The sequence below is a fragment of the Parasteatoda tepidariorum genome, chromosome 7 (assembly GCF_043381705.1).
Source record: "Parasteatoda tepidariorum isolate YZ-2023 chromosome 7, CAS_Ptep_4.0, whole genome shotgun sequence".
Taxonomy (NCBI): Eukaryota; Metazoa; Arthropoda; class Arachnida; order Araneae; family Theridiidae; genus Parasteatoda; species Parasteatoda tepidariorum.
The window spans coordinates 41,747,046-41,765,839 of record NC_092210.1 but is presented as its reverse complement, the minus strand read 5'-3'; the positions used below and the strand labels follow the sequence as shown (position 1 = coordinate 41,765,839).

The following is an 18,794-nucleotide window of genomic DNA, read 5'->3' as shown; positions in this document are numbered from 1 at the left end:
AAAAAAAAAAAAAAAAAAAAAAAAAAAAAATCTCACTCATAATTTCAAGTTATAACAAACTTGTTTGTAAATTACAGTCCCCAATTTATAAATGTGGTTTCTTTCGAGGGGATTTAATTAATTGACTATGTCAACCTTCATTTATCAAAAGGTACCTCATAATATAATCAAGTTAACATGTTTTATATACTAGTGAGTTGGTATTTAATATTTATAGTGGTAGTTACGCCATACTTTCTTGAAATGAACTTTAACAAAAGATTTAATATCGCCAACGAAAATCTTAAAATGTCTTAAAAAAGATAATTTGTTAAGCGAATCCAGATTGAAATATTTGTGTTCTACGTGTCATAAAAAAAATTACCATTCCTTATTGTATAAAGAAGACACTTATGAGTTTACTGACGCCACCAATCTCAATTGCATCACTATGAAGGAATTGTCAGAAACTGCTAGTGGTACAAATGAACAATCAAATTTTCAAGACAAAAGAACGAAAACAACGGTGGAATTTTGTGCATGCCATTCTAAGTAATAAGATGAATTACGTACACGAGAATTCATTGAATCATATAGGTTCTGAATGTAAGAGATTCTTGGAGAATGGCACCCCATATGGCTTAGACTTGACGCCAAATTTCAATCTTATTTTGTGTCTCACTTGTACCCCAAAAATCGTCGACTAATGAAATTCAACAAATGTTCAAGAGGCCATGGAAGAAAAAACCTTGTTATGCATTGTAGAAGGCTTTTACAATCATAAAAACATGTGCTTAGGTATTATCTTGCAGCAATACATACAGCAATCTGAATACATCGAAGAATGGGTAGAACCTCTGCCTCCTGGGAGCTGAGAAACGCCTCCCAATGCAGCACCAATACAGAGCATGCAATTGCATTTTATTTTGAAGGCATGTTTAATTACAATTAAATTAAAATTGCTGGATCAAAACCATCTGAAACACAAACAATCAACTTCCCTCCCCTTGGCCACGGTAAAATTTTCAAGCATTGACCGGACCGAGGCTTTAAATAACTTAGCCATGGGATACAATATTAATTATTCTAATGGCTATAATTAATTTAGACATCACTGAAGATAAATTTCCTAGTATAACCAAGTCAATTTTTTTTAACAGAAATTTATAAATATACATTTTGAAGGTAGTTTTTATTGAAAGAAAACTTTTTTATTTTAACAGAACTCAACAAGAAACTCTCATTTGAAAAAAATTGTGTTGCATTCTCAGCACAAGTTGATATACCACCAGTAACTTTAAAACTAAATTTTTACTAGAAAGCGTGTTTCTTTCTCCTTAGCTTAATAAATTCAATTTCCAACCAGTTTGTTTAAAGTTCTCTAATCATCGGCCTAACCCACGGGATGCTTTCGTGGTTTTTTTTCCTTGTAACGCAAATACACGTTAATTTCATAGAAAAAGTTTTACATGAAGGAAATTTACCCCCCTGGAATTACTTTCATTTTGTCCTGTATGAGTTCAAAGATTTTTGGATACAATCCTAGATACCAAAGATACAATCCTTACATTAAGGACAGCAGAATTCACCATATGAAACTTCTGTTCGACATGTAATTATAAGGTAAAATTTCTACTGGAATATCGAGAAGTTTAAGAGATTATAATAAGGTACACCTAATTGCACGTGAATTACGCTTATACATATCGAATGATTGAAAATCGTACTCTGATAATTAAAAAATTTCATTTAAAATACCATCAGTTTGATAAAAAAAATTTTTTTTTAAAAAATCCTATGTTTAACTGAAGAAGATAAATGCTATTAAAAGTTTAAATAAATCAACTGAAAAACTTATTACGAAGTTCACTATTAACAGATGTTTGCACTTCATAGCAAAGTTTTTTATAAACCATTTTAAGTACAAGCAGACATTCCACATTTCTTTCAAAAAACTTTTTTTTCAAAATTTTGATTTAGAAAAAAATCTGAAAATAAAAACATATTTTAATTTATATAGACGAGCAAAAAGTTTTCTTAGAAAGACATTTTGTAAAATATTTGTTCGAAAGAAAATTGTAAAATTTTAATATTGTTTTTCATGAATATTATGATACCCGATCGGATAATAAATTCAACCTTTACCGCATACCTGGAACCGGTACGGATAACATATTTTTTTTTTGTATACCCGAAATCGGTTGGGTAAAATATTTAATTTTCTCCTTGCACTAGGTCAAACTTTACTGAGTAATATAATTACTGAGAAAATCCTTGAATGCTTTAACACCTAACCCAATTAATTGCTATGTTTAAGAAACGGAAGTTGCTTTTAATGTGGTAAACAATAAGGAAAAATATATTTTAAAAAGTAACTTTCTTGCATATTCAAGGTCAAGAACAGCACGTTTGAGTATAAATTTCACTCTGTAATAGCATTTGGTTAATTATTATAACTTTATAATAATTGTGTACCGTAATTAACCTCATTACAAATCACTGTAATTATACAAATTAAGCATCCCTTCTTTTTAATGTGTAATAATGACACTAAGAAATTAGATAAACTACCTATTTTTTATGTGCTACCCATGATATTTACATTTATAAAACTTCGGCTTTCAGCAATTTTATTCTGTAAAATGTGACTTACTTCGTTCAAAAAGTTGTTGTTTATGATTGAGAATTCCGAAACACGTGATTGAAGAAGAAAGATAAATTAGCTGTTTCAAATTTTTTATCATAGCGATTCGGCGAAGTTCATCAGAAATTAAAGAACTAAGAACTAAAATTGTCGAATAGGAGAGGACCGTAGATTGTAAACTCAAGATGGCGTATTTTTCTCTATTTAATCCTCTCTTGAAAACAGTATCGAAGGAAGCATTTGTGCTTTGGTAGTTTGCTCCTGTTACTTGGGACTGCCTTGGCATGTAACAGGCTGTAGTGCCTTGAAAGAAGAAGTTTGCTCTTAAGAAAAATTTCTTGAAGTCCGATTGTGTAGCATCTAGCAGCTTGTTTCGCATTTATGTTCTTTGACTCATTAAACTGCTGTTGTTATTGCTTATTGTCATTGTCAATAAGCAATATTATTCAGTTGTGCGTGACCATAGGGGTAAAGGAATTAAAAATTTCTAAATTACCCCACAATACTAACTAATACAACAAGAATAAACCAGAGTGGTTCAGTCTAGAAAATACATACCAAAAATTATCTCCAAACTAGAGGATATATGTACAACTGATAAGCTGAAATCCTAAAAATTTATGTAAAATGAGAACATTTACAATCACCAAAAGTGTAATGAAATATCTTTCAATACTTTGTATTTTTTCTAGACCATAAAAACGCTAGTAAAAGAATGTAAAATTAAATGCATTATTTACTTTCTCAACCTCTCCCTCAAATCCAAACGATATCTGATGTGGTGGCTTTGAACCACCCAGTTAATAACGAAAAACTGAGATAATTCATATTTTTCAACTATATACCTAGTTAGTATGCATTGGATTAATAATGATATATTAAAATTTTGCACTTTTTTGAACCATTAATTAAGCATCATAAACTATAATATATCAATTATACCCAATTTTAAGAAGAATTAAAATTTTTGAAAAAAATGTACAATTTTGTTAGTTTTTATAAATTATGAGAGTGCGATGCTATACCGGAAAATATCAACCTATTTTAAAGTTTTTTTTAATATCATTTTTCTTCCTTTTACGTAGACATCTTTTCCTCACTATTTTTTTTTGTCGTTTAGCAGTGGGGGTGCGATTGTTCCTGTTTTTCAGCGGCGCCATCTATGGCCAGGAATTCGACGTCTGCCACGCCATTCACACAACCACAACCCGTTTATAGGGCGGGTCGCATTCACACACAAAGGAGAAAGGACATATAACACACACATAGAGAAAGAAACATCCATGCCTTGCCCGGGATTCGAACCCAGGACCTTTCTGATGCAAGGACAGTTCCCTGCCCCCTACACAGGCCGGTTGGCTTTCATCACTATAAAGTTTTAAAAATAAAATTTTTTATTTTTTGGCTTGATTTATTGTATTCCGGAAAAATAATATTTTTGCAATTTATAAGAATTAATTAAGATGGAAAACATCTTGTTAAAAATAAGTACATATTCAGGCGTGGACCATTCCGATGCATGCAATTAGCCGGTTTCCTTACAATGATGCTTTTCAAAGGTTAATTGGTATTGTCCGGTATTCCCCAATGTCTTTCCTCCTATAAAATTAAGTATCATAAGTATCGGGTATTTTTTTCTGATTAGCCGTCGAGCTCAAGACGAGTCTCACCTCAAATGTATGTCACTATTTCGACATTCACAGTTTTGCCCAGCTCACTCGGTTACGATTTTGTCATTCAAATTTTCTGTATCGAACCAAAATTACTCAAAATATTTGTTTCTAATGACACTAGGATAAGAAAAAGTTCGCCAGACACTGGCTTTTTGTGAATTATGTCAGGAAGGTTCATTTTTCGCTTGGCAAGAGAGCATCACAGGGGTGAAAGTACTCCTTAGTTCAGAATCCAACAGATAGATAGCAGCACCATTCATTCATGAGGCCACTTCCTCAATTTAGATATAGGATTTGAAGGGGAAAGAAATTTTCACTAAATTTTCACTACGACGCATCACAAGACTTTCAATTCTAAAGATTTTACAGAGCACGTATGTCGCATGAACTCGGTGGGTCCTAGCAAATCCGAGTAGTAAATTTATGTAGTTTAAAAAAAATTTAATTTCATGAAACTCTACTTATTTTTGTTGGAAAAAGGTGTAGAACGCATGAGTAATCCGTACTAATTTACGCATGACACTAAAATTTCTTTATTTTCAATTTTTGCTTAGGTAGTAAATTGCGAGTAGTAAATTCATGTAGTTGCAAAGAAACTTAATTTCATGACACTCTACTTACTCTTGTTGGAAAAAGGTGTAGAAGCGTATGAGCAATCCGTACTCATTTACGCATGACACTAAAATTTCTTTATTTTCAATTTTTGCTTAAAATGTAGAAAGGAAACGAAAAAGATAGGAAACAAATCATACAAGGAAAAATTTTAAATTTAAAATAAAATTAGGAAATAAATATTGAGAAAAATTTCTTCAGGAAGTTTCAAATTCCTCAAAAGGCATCGAATTTTGAATTTTGTGTTATATAAGTTCCATCTTTTATTCAAATTTAATCCGAAAATCCTCCATACAAGAATAAAATTTTAAATTAAATAAAAAAAAGGGGAGCGGAAGTTGTGATTTTCTGAGGCGAACATGTCACACGACATTTTGTGTTTTTCACTCGCTTATTTTTTGTTTTGACTAGGGAGGATGGGTACAATTGAACAGTTTCAGAAAGAACATCATATATACTTTTTTTATTCAAGGTTTCAGCTAAATGTGATCTAATGAGTAGATCTTATTAACCCTAAATTCAATAACATGCTCTAATGGATACACGTAAGAGGAAAAATCCGTAAAAATGATATAAGCACAGCATATATAAGAGTAGCTTATATAATATTTTTAGGCTTTGAAGCACATCTATGTGCTAGAATTATTTTCAATATGTTCCGCAATTTAGGTAAGCACCGTTTACATTACATTTTGAAAATTTTAACGACGGATATTTTAAAATAATATTTCAATGATTTAATTAATATGCTTTATATATTATATAATTATACTTTTACAGGTTAAAAATTACTGAATATAGTTCTTTCCTTTGTTTTTCATTCTTTGGAATTCCTAAGGTTACAGGATTGTCCATAAGGAATAATCTGAAAGGCCGAAATGAAGTCTGTCAGACTGGCTTTCTCATCCTGCGAATATGATCGCTTTTCGAATCAACTGCTAGAGATGATATCAGCTCAGCCCGAGCCCGTTTCTGAAAGTTTTCAGGCTCGAGCGGTCTCGGGCTCGACTCACGCTAAGCGAAGCGGGCTCGGACTCACGCTAAAATGTTCATAATTTTTTTACTGTTTTTAAACAAACATTTTTTACAGTTATTAAGTATAAAAAATATAAAATTTATTAATTAAGTGCGATAAAAATATTTTAATTACTAATTTCCTTGTTTAGGCAACAAGTGCCTAATATTGAAACTGCAAAATTTGGCCTTTACCCGAAGTATATCTCGGGCAGGCTCGATCATAAAGTAATCCTTCGTATATTGGGCTCGGTTAGGCTCGGATTAAAATTCTTCCGTCTAGGTCGGGTTCTAACCTCCAAACGCGGACACGAGCTCAACTCTCTCAACTGCGCTGCGATTGCACTCCTATAAAATTATTTTAAACTTAATTATTAAAGAATTATTATAAATCATTAAAGAATTCAGTGTTTTAAGACATTTTTATATCAATTTCCAAATATTTGCACTATCAAATGAGTTCATGGTTCAGTTTTCGAGCTCATCTCTATCAACTGCGCTGCGATTGCACTCCTATAAAATTATTTTAAAATTAATTATTAATGAATTATTATAAATTATTAAAGAATGCGGTGTTTTAAGACATTTTTATATCAATTTCCAAATATTTGCAGTATGAAATGAGTTTATGGTTCAGTTTTCGAGCTCATCTCTATCAACTGTGCTGCGATTGCACTCCTTTAAAATTATTTTAAAATTAATTATTAAAGAATTATTATGAATTATTAAAGAATGTAGTGTTTTAAGACATTTTTATATCAATTTCCAAATATTTGCAGTATGAAATGAGTTTATGGTTCAGTTTTATTTATGATAGAAGAACATCAGGAATTCCTCTCAAGTTTGCTCTACGACTCTTATTTTTTTATTATACAGTCATACTAAATTTAATTTTTTTCCAACATTACTATTTATACAGTGCGCAACGAAGAAGAATATCGACCTGAATAACTTTTGTCTAATTATTGGATTTTTCACAAAATAAATGCGAATCTTAACGGTGCAAAGGGGTGACATCAAAAATGCTAATTAATTAACGTAAGTGATACTTTAAGCTACAAACTCAAACACAAAAGCGTACATTTTATGTGCATATAAACAATTTTCTCAACGAATTCGGATTATTGAACATTGAAATGTGATAAGTAGCTGCAATCTGAAAAGTATGGTACCAAAATAGTTTAGTCAGGAGAGCGGTTAAAAGTTTAGTATTAGCTGTACAGTCGGCAAAAAAAAAAATATATATATCAACCTGAATAACTTTTGTTCTAATCATCGGATTTTCACGTACTAAGCGTCAATCTTAATGATTCCTGGGGGTGACCTCAAATATGCGAATTGTTGAGTGCTAACCATTAATTAAGTTACGAAATCGGACACAAAAACGTACTTTCTCTGAATAAACATATATAGATATTTTACATATTTGGATTTTTAATCTTCAATATATAAGGGGCAGCCGCAATCTGGGAAATATGGTCCCCATAGTTTGATCAGGAGAACGATTCAAAGTTTGGACCTCTTAATGTTAATTTCACTTTTTGCATTTTTTGCCATATTTTTAAAACTTAAGCAATTTAAAAAAAATTGCACCCACTCATAATTTACCAAAGATAATTTCCTCCAAAAAATTGTTTTTAATGATTATTTATTATTTTCTATTATTTAATTAAATTGAGGATGAAAAAATGTTTAATTATAAGGTATGAATTTTTTTATCATATTAATCTACTTATCTCTCTATTGAGAAATTTAAAGTTCAAACTATTCTTATTTAGTAGAAGCTGAGAAAAATTAAAATTAAGTATTTAAAAAAATAATTTGGTGAAAATGAAGAAATATTTTAATTGGGCGATTGATATTAAAATGTGGTTAACTTACGAGGAACTTGACTTACTCGCGCATTGTGTAAAATTTCAATTAAAATATTTTTCGCTAACAGTCGATTGCTAAACTTTTTTTTTATTTCTTCAAATTATAAAATATGAGGTTTCTTTTTTAGTCGACTAAAATTTTATTTGTAATTTAGTAAAGAAGTTTCAATAAAACATTTTATTGAATAAAAACATTTTATTCAACGAATTTCGAGTTTTATAAAAGCATGCTTCTGATAGAATATGAATATACATCAGATTGTGCTTGGATTTAACGTGATAATATTTTATTTTTCAGTTTTTTTTCAATATTTGATATAATTTCAATAATATACATACGTATGCTTAGATTTGGAATAATATATTTATCAATTTCTTCAATATATGTTTTATTATCATTTACGAATACGTAGTCAACTTTTATAAGCATCTTAAAATTTCTCAACATCTTATATGTCGTCTTAATCTTAAAATAAATTTTTTAATCACCTGTCCGCGTGCTTGTTTCGCAGAACTATTTTACCAACTATTTAATTAAATTTTAACATTTTTAAAAATCTTATATTTTTTACGCTACCACGTGTATTATTTTTTCATTAATATACTAATCATTTTTTTACTACAGTAATTATTCAGATTTTCCTTAAAAGTAAAGTTCCTTTTTTAAATTATTGTCAATTTTTTATTAAAAGAAAACTTAGAATTATTGCCTGCTAGCTAAAAGTAAGACCTTGTTAAGAAATTAAAAAATTCTGCTGTTTAAAATTGTTTGATGCAAAACAGCTGATTATTTACTAAGCATACTCGAAAAATAGAGATAAATTATTGTCTTTTTTTTTCGTGTGACTTTAACATAGATGATCTAAAATAGTGTTGATGTTTTACAAGTCACTGCACGGAGTATAAAGATACAGAACATAAAGAGCTTTCGTTAGCCAAAATTTTTAAGCTGCTTAAAATATTTCAGTATCTTAAATGTCTTCTTAACAATTTAATTGTGAAATTAAACTTTTAATTACCTACCCACGTGTGATTCACAGAACTATCCAACTAATTATTTCATTATATCTTTAAATCTCCCTTTATGCTACTACGTATATTTTCCCCCCGATAATAAATTATTTTGTTTAATTTTTATTGGTACTTAAGTTTTCCTTAAATTAACACTCGCTGTAAGTAATTGCTAATTTTTTTTCGTGTCTCAAAACTATGGCCAGTTAGCGGATAAGATTTTTAAAAAAAAAATTTCTATGTAAAAATTACTCAGTGCTAAGTGTTTCAATGATCGTAGTAAATAACTGCACACTTTTTCTCTAAGATTGAACAAATAAATAATTTATTTATTTGCTTTATTAATTCTTATTTGCTTAGTTTTGTGAAAAGTAAATACATATTAGAGCAACTCAAAAAACGGCAACTGTTTGCTTTGTTTTTTAAATGAACAAATTCTAACCGCGTAAATAACTGCACACCTTTTCTCTAAGATTAAACAAATAAATAATTTATTTATTTGCTTTATCATTTATTATTTGCTTAGTTTCGTGAAAAGTAAATGCATATTAGAGCAACTCAAAAAACCGCAACTGTTTGCTTTGTTTTTTAAATGAACAAATTCTAACCGCGATTTTATTCTGACATTTAAAATTACATATTACGCAGTTAATTTTAAGAAAAAGATCTATTTTTTTTAAAAAAAAAACATGTTGAAAAAATTTACTTTTGTTAAAATTATTTTTCAACTTTAGTATGATTCCCAAGATATTATTATAGCGTAATTTGTTAATAGGAAAATCACTTATTTTTTTAAACAGCAATTACTAAGATTTAATATTTATAAAAAAAAATCCGAAGCCGTGCCAATTTAGGAATCATCATCTGATTTTTTAAAAAAATGCAATAAAAAATACGCAATTTTTGAACTTATTTTGATTAAAAAAAAAAAAAAAAATACGTGACAAGAAGGTTAACATACTTTTTACAGAAACTGTGAAAACCAATTTTTCCTTTATTCCGTCATAAAAGAATAAGAATTATATTGCTCCAAAGAACCTACTCAATAATTTCGTTATTTCTAGAATTGTCCTTAAAGCAAAAACGAGAAAAATTTAACTATTATTATTTATCTGAGCTTATTCCATTTCTATAATGATAGCGGTATCAAAGTTAAGGATATACGATGGAAGCCCCATTTACTATTATACTATAAATGCATTAAATCATATAGCTTGAATAATTTATTTTAAGCAAGTTATTTAATAATTTAAAACAAATAAGGGTGTAAAAATAAACTCAATCGAAATATGCCTGAAGTATACCCCAAAATGTATGTAGAATAAACTTTGGAAACGATAAATAAAAAATACCTTTTTAAACAACTTCGAGTAAGAAGGAAGCGTTAACTTGTTTAAAATAGTTGTCTTTGAACAATTTCATTTCGATTCCTGGTGCTAGGGGACATTCCATTTTCACATTCTACTTTCGAAATTTCAATCGTAAACATAAACACTTAACACTCAACAATTCCATGAGTTATAGAAAAAAGAAATATTGTAAATTATATAAAACCTTGTAAATGTGCATTAAAATTACTATATCTATATTTTATTTTCCTGGCTCCTTTTTTTTTTGTTTCTTCAAACTTTCTTGCCCAGAAGACTCGATTAAAGCTGTAAAAGTGATTATCCCTAAAATTTCGTTCATAATAAATGTAATTTTGTTTGTAATAAATTTTGTTTTTCCCTATAATTTTCGAAATTTTATCTAAACGGTTAATTGGATGGACTAACTGCTGCCGGTTATTTCACCATAACTTTAGTGTAATTCTAACAGTGCACATGAAACCCTTATTACTTCTTAACTATTAGTTCTATCAAAACAATATTAATTCTATTCATTTCATTCGAATCAGCATAAAAAAAACTTCAAAACAACACCAAAATTTTCCAAATATCCTTTTATCCCTGTCCTCGCTTCCGCATAACTTTCGGAGATACAATATAAAATACACCATTAACTCGAAATTATGTTCATATCATGTACTCACAAAAGTGAAGATTTTATTGTTTTTGTGAAAAATTATGATACATTTTTACTTTATATCGCTCCACTATTTTAAGTACGTCAAAGTAATTTCATGCTGATGACAAAAATCGCATTTAATTAGATATTTAAAAAATGAGAAGCATTATTCACATATAAAAATATAAAAGATAGTGAATTTCATTAATGTTTTAGTTTCTTTCATATTTGCATTTATACCTGTTATATAAACCAAGAGATCGATATTCTAAAAATAATGTAATAATATTAGAAATAAAACTAAATTATGTGCCCTGACTCTAATCTATGTATTAACAACTTGTCGCTGATACGTTAACAAAAATAAATAGTTGCTTGTGCTCTGCAACAAAATAAAGGTTTTGCAAACTTTTATTTTTACTTATCAATAAATCTAATCACTTGTTTTTTATTTACCCCGATTTAATATTTCGTTCGATATTTTTTTATCCATATTTCTTTTCTTCAACCCTACCGATGAAACGACCCAAAAAAATGACTTAGTCGACGAAATCAATGAATCGGCAAAACTACCCAGTACACTAAAAAAAAAAAAAAAATTCACAAAATAACCATGTCGACAAAAGGACTCATTATGCTTAATTATCATCTGAGGATAATCCTTGTTCATTAATGAGCATTGCTTTATTAAAAGCTAGATCTCCGTTATAAGCTCCCACTCTAATTGTCAGTTTATTAAACAAAAAAAGAATTAAAAATGCAATTTTCAGTTCTAAAATGATTTCTGTATCCAACAATATCGGATTGATGTTTCGTTGATTTATTAATTCAGTATATGTTTCCCCTTGTTTATCTCTTCCTTTACTTGCTATATAAAGATTTGGTTACTGCATTTTTTTATGCCATGCTAATCTATAAAAACCTGTAATAAAATTAAATCAAAACAGTCAAACTCAGAAATAAATATGCTTAAGCGGCAACTTGAATACCAAATGTGCAAGTATTCCATTTCTGTAACGTGATGTCTGCAAAAGGAGTAGGATATTTAAAATTTAAAAAAAAAATGCTTCTTCTCTGGTAATTGCAACATAGGATACTTATTTCGCTTTAGACTAAGTTTTAGAAATTTAGACACGAAAATATTTACTAAATTATGAAGAAAAAGAAATGACGTAAAACCTAACAAACCTAAAAATAGTTTCAGAATTGTGCATGGCAATGAAATAACCCTATCGACGAAATGACAAGTTAATGAAATGTCACTGTCGGCGAAACAACCCTGCCGACAAACAGCTCTGTTGACCTATAGACTTGTCGATAAAATTAACCTGCCGACGAAATGACCCAGTGGATGAAACTACCCTGTCAACGAAATGTCCCTGTCGACGACACAATCATGTGATCGAAACGACCCAGTCGATGGAGCGACAATGTCAACGAAATGACCCTGTCGATGAAACGACAATGTTGAGGAAACGACCCTGTCGACGAAACAACCTTGACGAAGAAACGACCTTTTCAACGAAATGACCCTGTCAACGAAACGATCCTGTCGACGAAATGACCTTGTCGACGAAACAACCCTGTCGACAAAATGGCCTTTCGGCGAAATGACCTAGTCGGTGAAATGATGTGTCGATGAAGTGGTGTCGTTGAAACGACATGTGGAGGAAATGATTGTCGATGAAAGGAACCAGACTAAAAAAAATATGTTTATTCAGAGAGAGTGCGTTTTTGTGTATGATTTCGTAACTAAATTAATAGTTAGCGCTAATTAATTATCATATTTGAGGTCACCCCCAGGAATAATTTAGATTGACAGTTTGTTCGTGAAAATCCGATCATTAGAGCGAAAGTTATTCAGTGTGATATCTTTTTTCTGCCAGCTGTACACAGCCAAGTTGCTTCCTAAATTTTGGAAGTGCGTTATCCCAGTTTTTCAAGCTCAAAGTAAACATTTCTATTCACTGAAAACAAGAAACCTTGGAAAATACTTCTCATTAAACGTTATATAAGCATTTGAAAATCCTATACTGCAGAATCAGCAATCTTAATATTCGCAAAGACACTTTTGATCCAGTTTACAATCAAGTCTTACAAAAGCAGCTTAATCGCTATTTGTTGATTAGTTGTTATCGTGTTTTCACTTGTGGTGACTGTGCCAACAGCACTTCTGATTGAGTTCCATGTTTGTTTTGACTGTGAAGAAATTCGTTAAAACAGTGTCTCATACTAATGAGTCAACAGGAAAAGTGAATCAGCACGATGAAAAATACACGAAACCAGAAAGTCGGTTGGAAATCAAAGACAGAAAGTCGGTTGTTTGGAGCAAGATAGTATTGATAAGTTTGAAGCAGTCACATCGAATACTTGGATAAGTTACCAGGAGCTCGATGTGTCCAAAATTTACAAGACATTTTAGGACCCCAAATCGAGATATTTATTCAGGATACGCAAAAACATACTTTCTCTGAATTAACATACCTTTTTTTTAACGGATTCAAAATATGGGGCTGTAGCCGGGATCTAAAAAATTTAAGTCCAATAGTTAAGGAGCATTCATTAGATTGGATCAGTGTTTCCATTCAAGTTGATGTAGAGGAGCATTTTTCGATTCATGTTAAAGTTTTGATACGTACTATTTAATAAAGTTTAAGAATAATATTTTTCTAAAGTTGTTATTTGGATGGGATTGACTGGTAGATGGTAAATGAATGAAAAAATAGATGGTGGATGGATGCTGCCATTAAAAAAAGTTAAGGCATTGTGGTAAAAGACACATTCAAACAAATGTAAGTTTTTTCTTCTTCTTGTAGTTCAAGAATGTAAAGAGGATTACCATGAATATTGCGTGGGAGACTTTGATCCTGATGACATTGTCATCAGTGGTATGGCAGGCCGGTTTCCTTGCTGTGATAATATAAAGGAACTCAAAGAAGGCCTTTATTCTGGAAAAGAACTTTTACTTTGTGACAATGAAAGAATTCCAATTGGTAAGTTTTAGTTCATAGATTTTCGACCAGGATAACTCACACCGCGATTTCAAATTATTTATTTATTGAATTATAAAATAAATTACGGAACGTAGGCGAATCTCGAAAAACGTAATGGAAAATAATAGTCGATAAAAAAAATTACACAAGTAAATATAATTACGAATTTTTTTTTTAATTACCTACTGATAACATCAAGTTTTGAAAGAATTTCAAATCTTAGTGGTTAATCCGAGGAAGGATTTTTTCTTTTTTTTTTTTTCTAGGACTACCTTTCTTTCTTTTCAAAGAAACATTTGTGTTCGTCAAAAGTAAGTCTTCTTATAAATTAAGGCATTATCAATACTGAATTTTTATTGTTTTAAAATACCAAAAATGAATTCATTTTTTGAGACCAGTTATGTTTAGGAATCGGACAGGCTTGGATAGCTGAGTTTTAGATTTCGAAAAATCCTGTCCCTTCATTCTTTAATTGCTTTAAAGCAAGTATTATTGTGTTCTTCGTGAACTGACTCAGCAAACGACTAATTTCTATGTCTATTTCTGCGATTTTGTAGAAATTTTCAGTATATGTGCTTCAAGTATAGTTGGAAAACGAAATCGTATCACCCTTATAACTTTTGAACTATTAGTTGTATTTTCATTCAGTAAAATGTTATAGCTAAAGCTATACCTCGAATAAATGTCCTACAAATATATATAAAACAATTAATGGTAACCACGGTCAAGTATTCTTATTTTTATTCCGAAACATACCGTTTTACCCACTAAATGGGTTAACCCACTCCGAACAAACCCACTAAAATGGGCCACTTTTTAAAAAGGTGACTTTTATAGTATTACCACCGTAACTGTAGAAAGTTTTTTTTTTAATATTACATTAGGGTGAGCGTTTTTACATTAAAAGGCATTAAATTAAAATAATTTTTTTGAAGAAAGTTATAAATCCGCAATCTAAGGACAAACTTTAAATAATATGAGATATTTAGATAAAATAAATAATTTTCATTAAGTAAATTTTTAGTGATCAAAATATTTTGGAATTGTAAGGTATGAAAATTTTTTATAGATTTGGAATCATCAGATTCTCTTAAAAATCTCAATTCTAATTTTTTATGTTATTTAGTCGATAAAAAATGCTTAAAAAGAATTTAGAAATGAATAATTTCTGAAAAGTTAAAAAAAAAAGTAAAATGGTGCAGCATTTGTGTAGCCAAATAGCATTACTTTAAATTCCACACTATTCGAATTGGCCTCTTGATGAAAATGTTCAATTCTTTTCTTTATTTGTGTAATTAAGAAATTTCCTTTTTTTCTGGAATTTAAAAAAAAATGCAGCTCTGTATTTTATTTTGAAAGTTTGTTTTCTTTAAATTAAGTGATTTAGTGTAAAAATATCGCATCACAATGTGTTTATATCAATTATATAGAGAAAATGTTTCTATTTGAAGACTTTTTAAATATTTTAAGCTCTATAGCGGTGTGGAATGTTTGAAAATACAATTCTTAATGATAAAAGCAATAATATAGAGAATGGCATTTTTACTGGGTGTTTACGTAATTACCAACCTTAACGTCAATTTTTAGATTCCTGGTCAAGACATGCATACAATTGGAATCACAAATCAAAACTAGTGTGGGAAATATAATCATTACAAATTTAATATTAAAAGACCTACAATTGGAATCACAAATCAAAACTAATATGGGAAATATAATCAATACAAACTTAATATTAAAAGACCCACAATTGGAATCACAAATCAAAACTAATATGGGAAATATAATCATTACAAATTTAATATTAAAAGACCTACAATTGGAATCACAAATCAAAACTAATATGGGAAATATAATCATTTCAAATTTAATATTAAAAGACCTACAATTATGACCACCCTCCATCTATAACAATGGGCTCGCCCAGGTTTTCATGGTTTCTAGCCCAGAAACAATGTTTCCATGGGGCACATTAGTACCCATAATCCTCATAGAACAATCCCTGACGTCTGTTAAGCTACTTGAACATAGTTGCAGACCAGGTTCACCCATTCATGGCAACAGTTTTTCCTGCCGGGGATGGTGTTTACCAACAGGATAATGCACCATGTCATAAGGGTCGAATCGTCATGGATTGGTTCGAGGAACATTCCAGTGACTTTCTTGGCCCCCAAATTCACCTGACCTTATTCCAATAGAGCATTTGTGGTCCTGCTTGGAAAACCAAATTCGTGCTGCCGCGCTACCCCCTCGCAATGTGAGGGAATTGAAGGACCAGTTGGTGAGCGCTTGGTAGCAGATACCTCAGACTACCTATCAGCACCTTGTGGAATCAATGCCACGGTGGGTGCTAGCCGTTTTGAGGGCTAAAGGTGGTCCTTCATGTTATTAGCAGGGTGGTCATAATGTAATGGCTCTTCGGTGTAAGTATGCTAGGTAGTTGCTACAGAAAGAAGTAACAAATGACGTTGACAAAAGGTCCAATCAATGGGGTCAAAATCTTCAGTTTGAATAGAAGTAAGGAGTATTTTTATGCCGTTCGGAGATGGGTTGCTTATGTTATTCCAAACTGTTTCTTATTTTTCTCGTATAAATTATTCACAGGTCCATATGAGAATAAAATTGGAGGAACAGGATGTATTAAAAACGTAGATAAATTCGAAGTTGATTTCTTCAGTATGGCACACAATTTAATCAATTCTATGGATCCGGGGAGTAGAAAATTGATGGAAGTAAGTTATGAGGCAATCGCAGATGCTGGTAAGTATATTTTCATTTTAAACTATTACTTCAAACCGTTTAATACTTTTAATTTAGTCAGTAAGCTCCACTATTAAACTAATAGTTTACTTAATTATATTGTTTATCGGTGCGGATTGAGAAAATATTGGTCTAATATCTAAGATATATAATTCTCTTACGTGGCTTCCAAATTTTGGCTGTATTTCTTTTCCGCCGGTGGCAACGTTTGCTTTGTTTTGTTTACGTTACTATTTCTCTTACACGGCGAATCGACCAATGATTGCCGCTAAAAAATGTCACTTGCCAAATCTAACTGAGGTGGCTCAACATATAGCGCTTTTAAAAACGGAAACTGAAATAACCAGAGAGCATCAGCTGCGGCAATCTCATACTATTAAGCTAGGCAGAAGTGAGTAGTCTTTGTCGATAGATCTCTATTTTAGTATTTTGTCGAAAGCGCTTTTTTTTCACGAATTTATATATTACGAATTTATTTGAGGATTTTTGATTTATATCACGAATTATACTACAGCACATTTCTAATAGGTTTAACGAATTACATGTCATTTATTTGAATTCAAGTTTATTTTAATGACGTAGTATTTACTAAAAAGATGTAAATGTTTTTTAAAAAAAAAGTTTCTATATGGATTTGAATGATTGTTTTGAATTCTTAGAATTTTGTGCATTTTCAATGTACCTAAGTTAGTGGTGAGCGAAGCGAGCTTGGTTTGCGAAGCAAAACATATAAGATTGCGAGCAATTTCCGGGGGTTGGCGAGCGGTAGCGAGCAGGGGGCGCAGCCCACTAGTTTAAGATATTTAGGTTAGAAGAGGTTCGATCAAATTAGTCGAAGAATTGGTTTTTGGTAGAGCCTGAAGATTTAATCAATGAAGAAAATAAATATTTAAATCATTCGCATTTCATTCTGCATTCATTCTCAAATCGTCCGCATTTCAGTGATGAATGAAAAAAATATAAGTATATTCCAAAAATGATTTGATAAGTTATCTGATTGTTTATAAGGTTTTACCTTTATTTTGTTGTTGTTTGTTGCTTATAACCTAAATCAAGGTCTTTATTCTAAGGTTATTCCGTGGGTTTTGAATGGAGTTTATATATTCTCGGTTATTTTCCAGGTATTATTTTCGTTTTGTGTAAAATCTATCCTAAAATGTGTTGTAAAAAGTCGCCGCTGCATATTTGTTAGAAATTTTTTTAAGGAAAGCAGATGAAAAGTTGGTAGTTTTCGAATAACAAAAAACAAACAAAAAAAATCCAAATACTTTTCCAAACAATCCTTTTCCTTTGTTTTCTTTAAAAAAAAATTTGTTAGAAATTCTTGAAACACATTTAAAGATAAACTTAATATAAAATGAACATAATATCTGGAAAATTAACCTGGGATATATAAAATCAATTTTTATAAGTTGCATACAAGATTTTATTTATTAATTTTTTCATGCAGACCCACAGAAAAAAATATGATTTTTAAAATTATTTTATTGTTTGCTATTTATCATTTTTTAATGACCATTTCCCCACGGTTTTATAAATCCTGATATTTTTTACAAGAATGAATACTTAGATTTGGCAAAAATATATTGTTTTAAATAGGCTTCTTTTAATGAAATTAGCTACCAGGTTTATGAAAATAGTGCTTTATAGCTGGTTTTTTTTTGTTCGAAAAATAGTTGCCAGAGTCGCCACGATTTTAGTAGCAAATAGTCACCAGTGGAGACCTTGTATTTTTTTACCCTATTTTCTATTCTTAATTTCCATCCTTCATTATGCGGCATGTAAAAGATCCCTGCAGTGCCTTATTGGCTCTTGGCATTTCCGGCAAAATAAATTATTAGTGCACTTTAGCATCCAAATAGAGTCTCTGTGCTGCCATCTAGTGTGGCAGAAACTAGACGTCCAAATTAACTTGTCCAACGGTAACTCACCCATTGTAGTGGTCCTGAAAGAGTGGATACCACCTCTGGAGAACGCACTAGGTCTGCTCATCGGCAAGACCGATTGTGCAGTTCATTGGAAATAAAATTTCCATCCTTCTGATGCTTTTTATCATCACCCCTTCGAATTTCATATTATATTTTAAAGTAGGTGTTGAACAGCGGATCCAATTCAGAGTTTACGATTATCAATGTTCAACTTCGTAACCTTGTAAATCTGAATCCAATTCAGAAGATAAGGGAACTCTTGAATTAAGCATTGGGAGAAACAAGCAATCTTGGACGAC

The 18,794-nt window shown here is 30.6% G+C and overlaps 1 protein-coding gene across 1 annotated transcript in view; it reads left to right on the top strand.

The window, feature by feature from the left end:
- The first annotated feature begins 5,458 nt into the window (after window positions 1-5,458).
- Window positions 5,459-18,794, top strand: part of LOC122268367 (fatty acid synthase) — a 94,456-nt gene continuing 81,120 nt past the window's right edge. Inside the window, exons 1-3 of the mRNA XM_071183757.1 lie at window positions 5,459-5,577; window positions 13,631-13,807; window positions 16,412-16,567. Of these exons, the coding sequence (XP_071039858.1) occupies window positions 5,562-5,577; window positions 13,631-13,807; window positions 16,412-16,567 (349 nt within the window). The 5' untranslated portion in view covers window positions 5,459-5,561. The remainder of the gene's footprint in view (window positions 5,578-13,630; window positions 13,808-16,411; window positions 16,568-18,794) is intronic.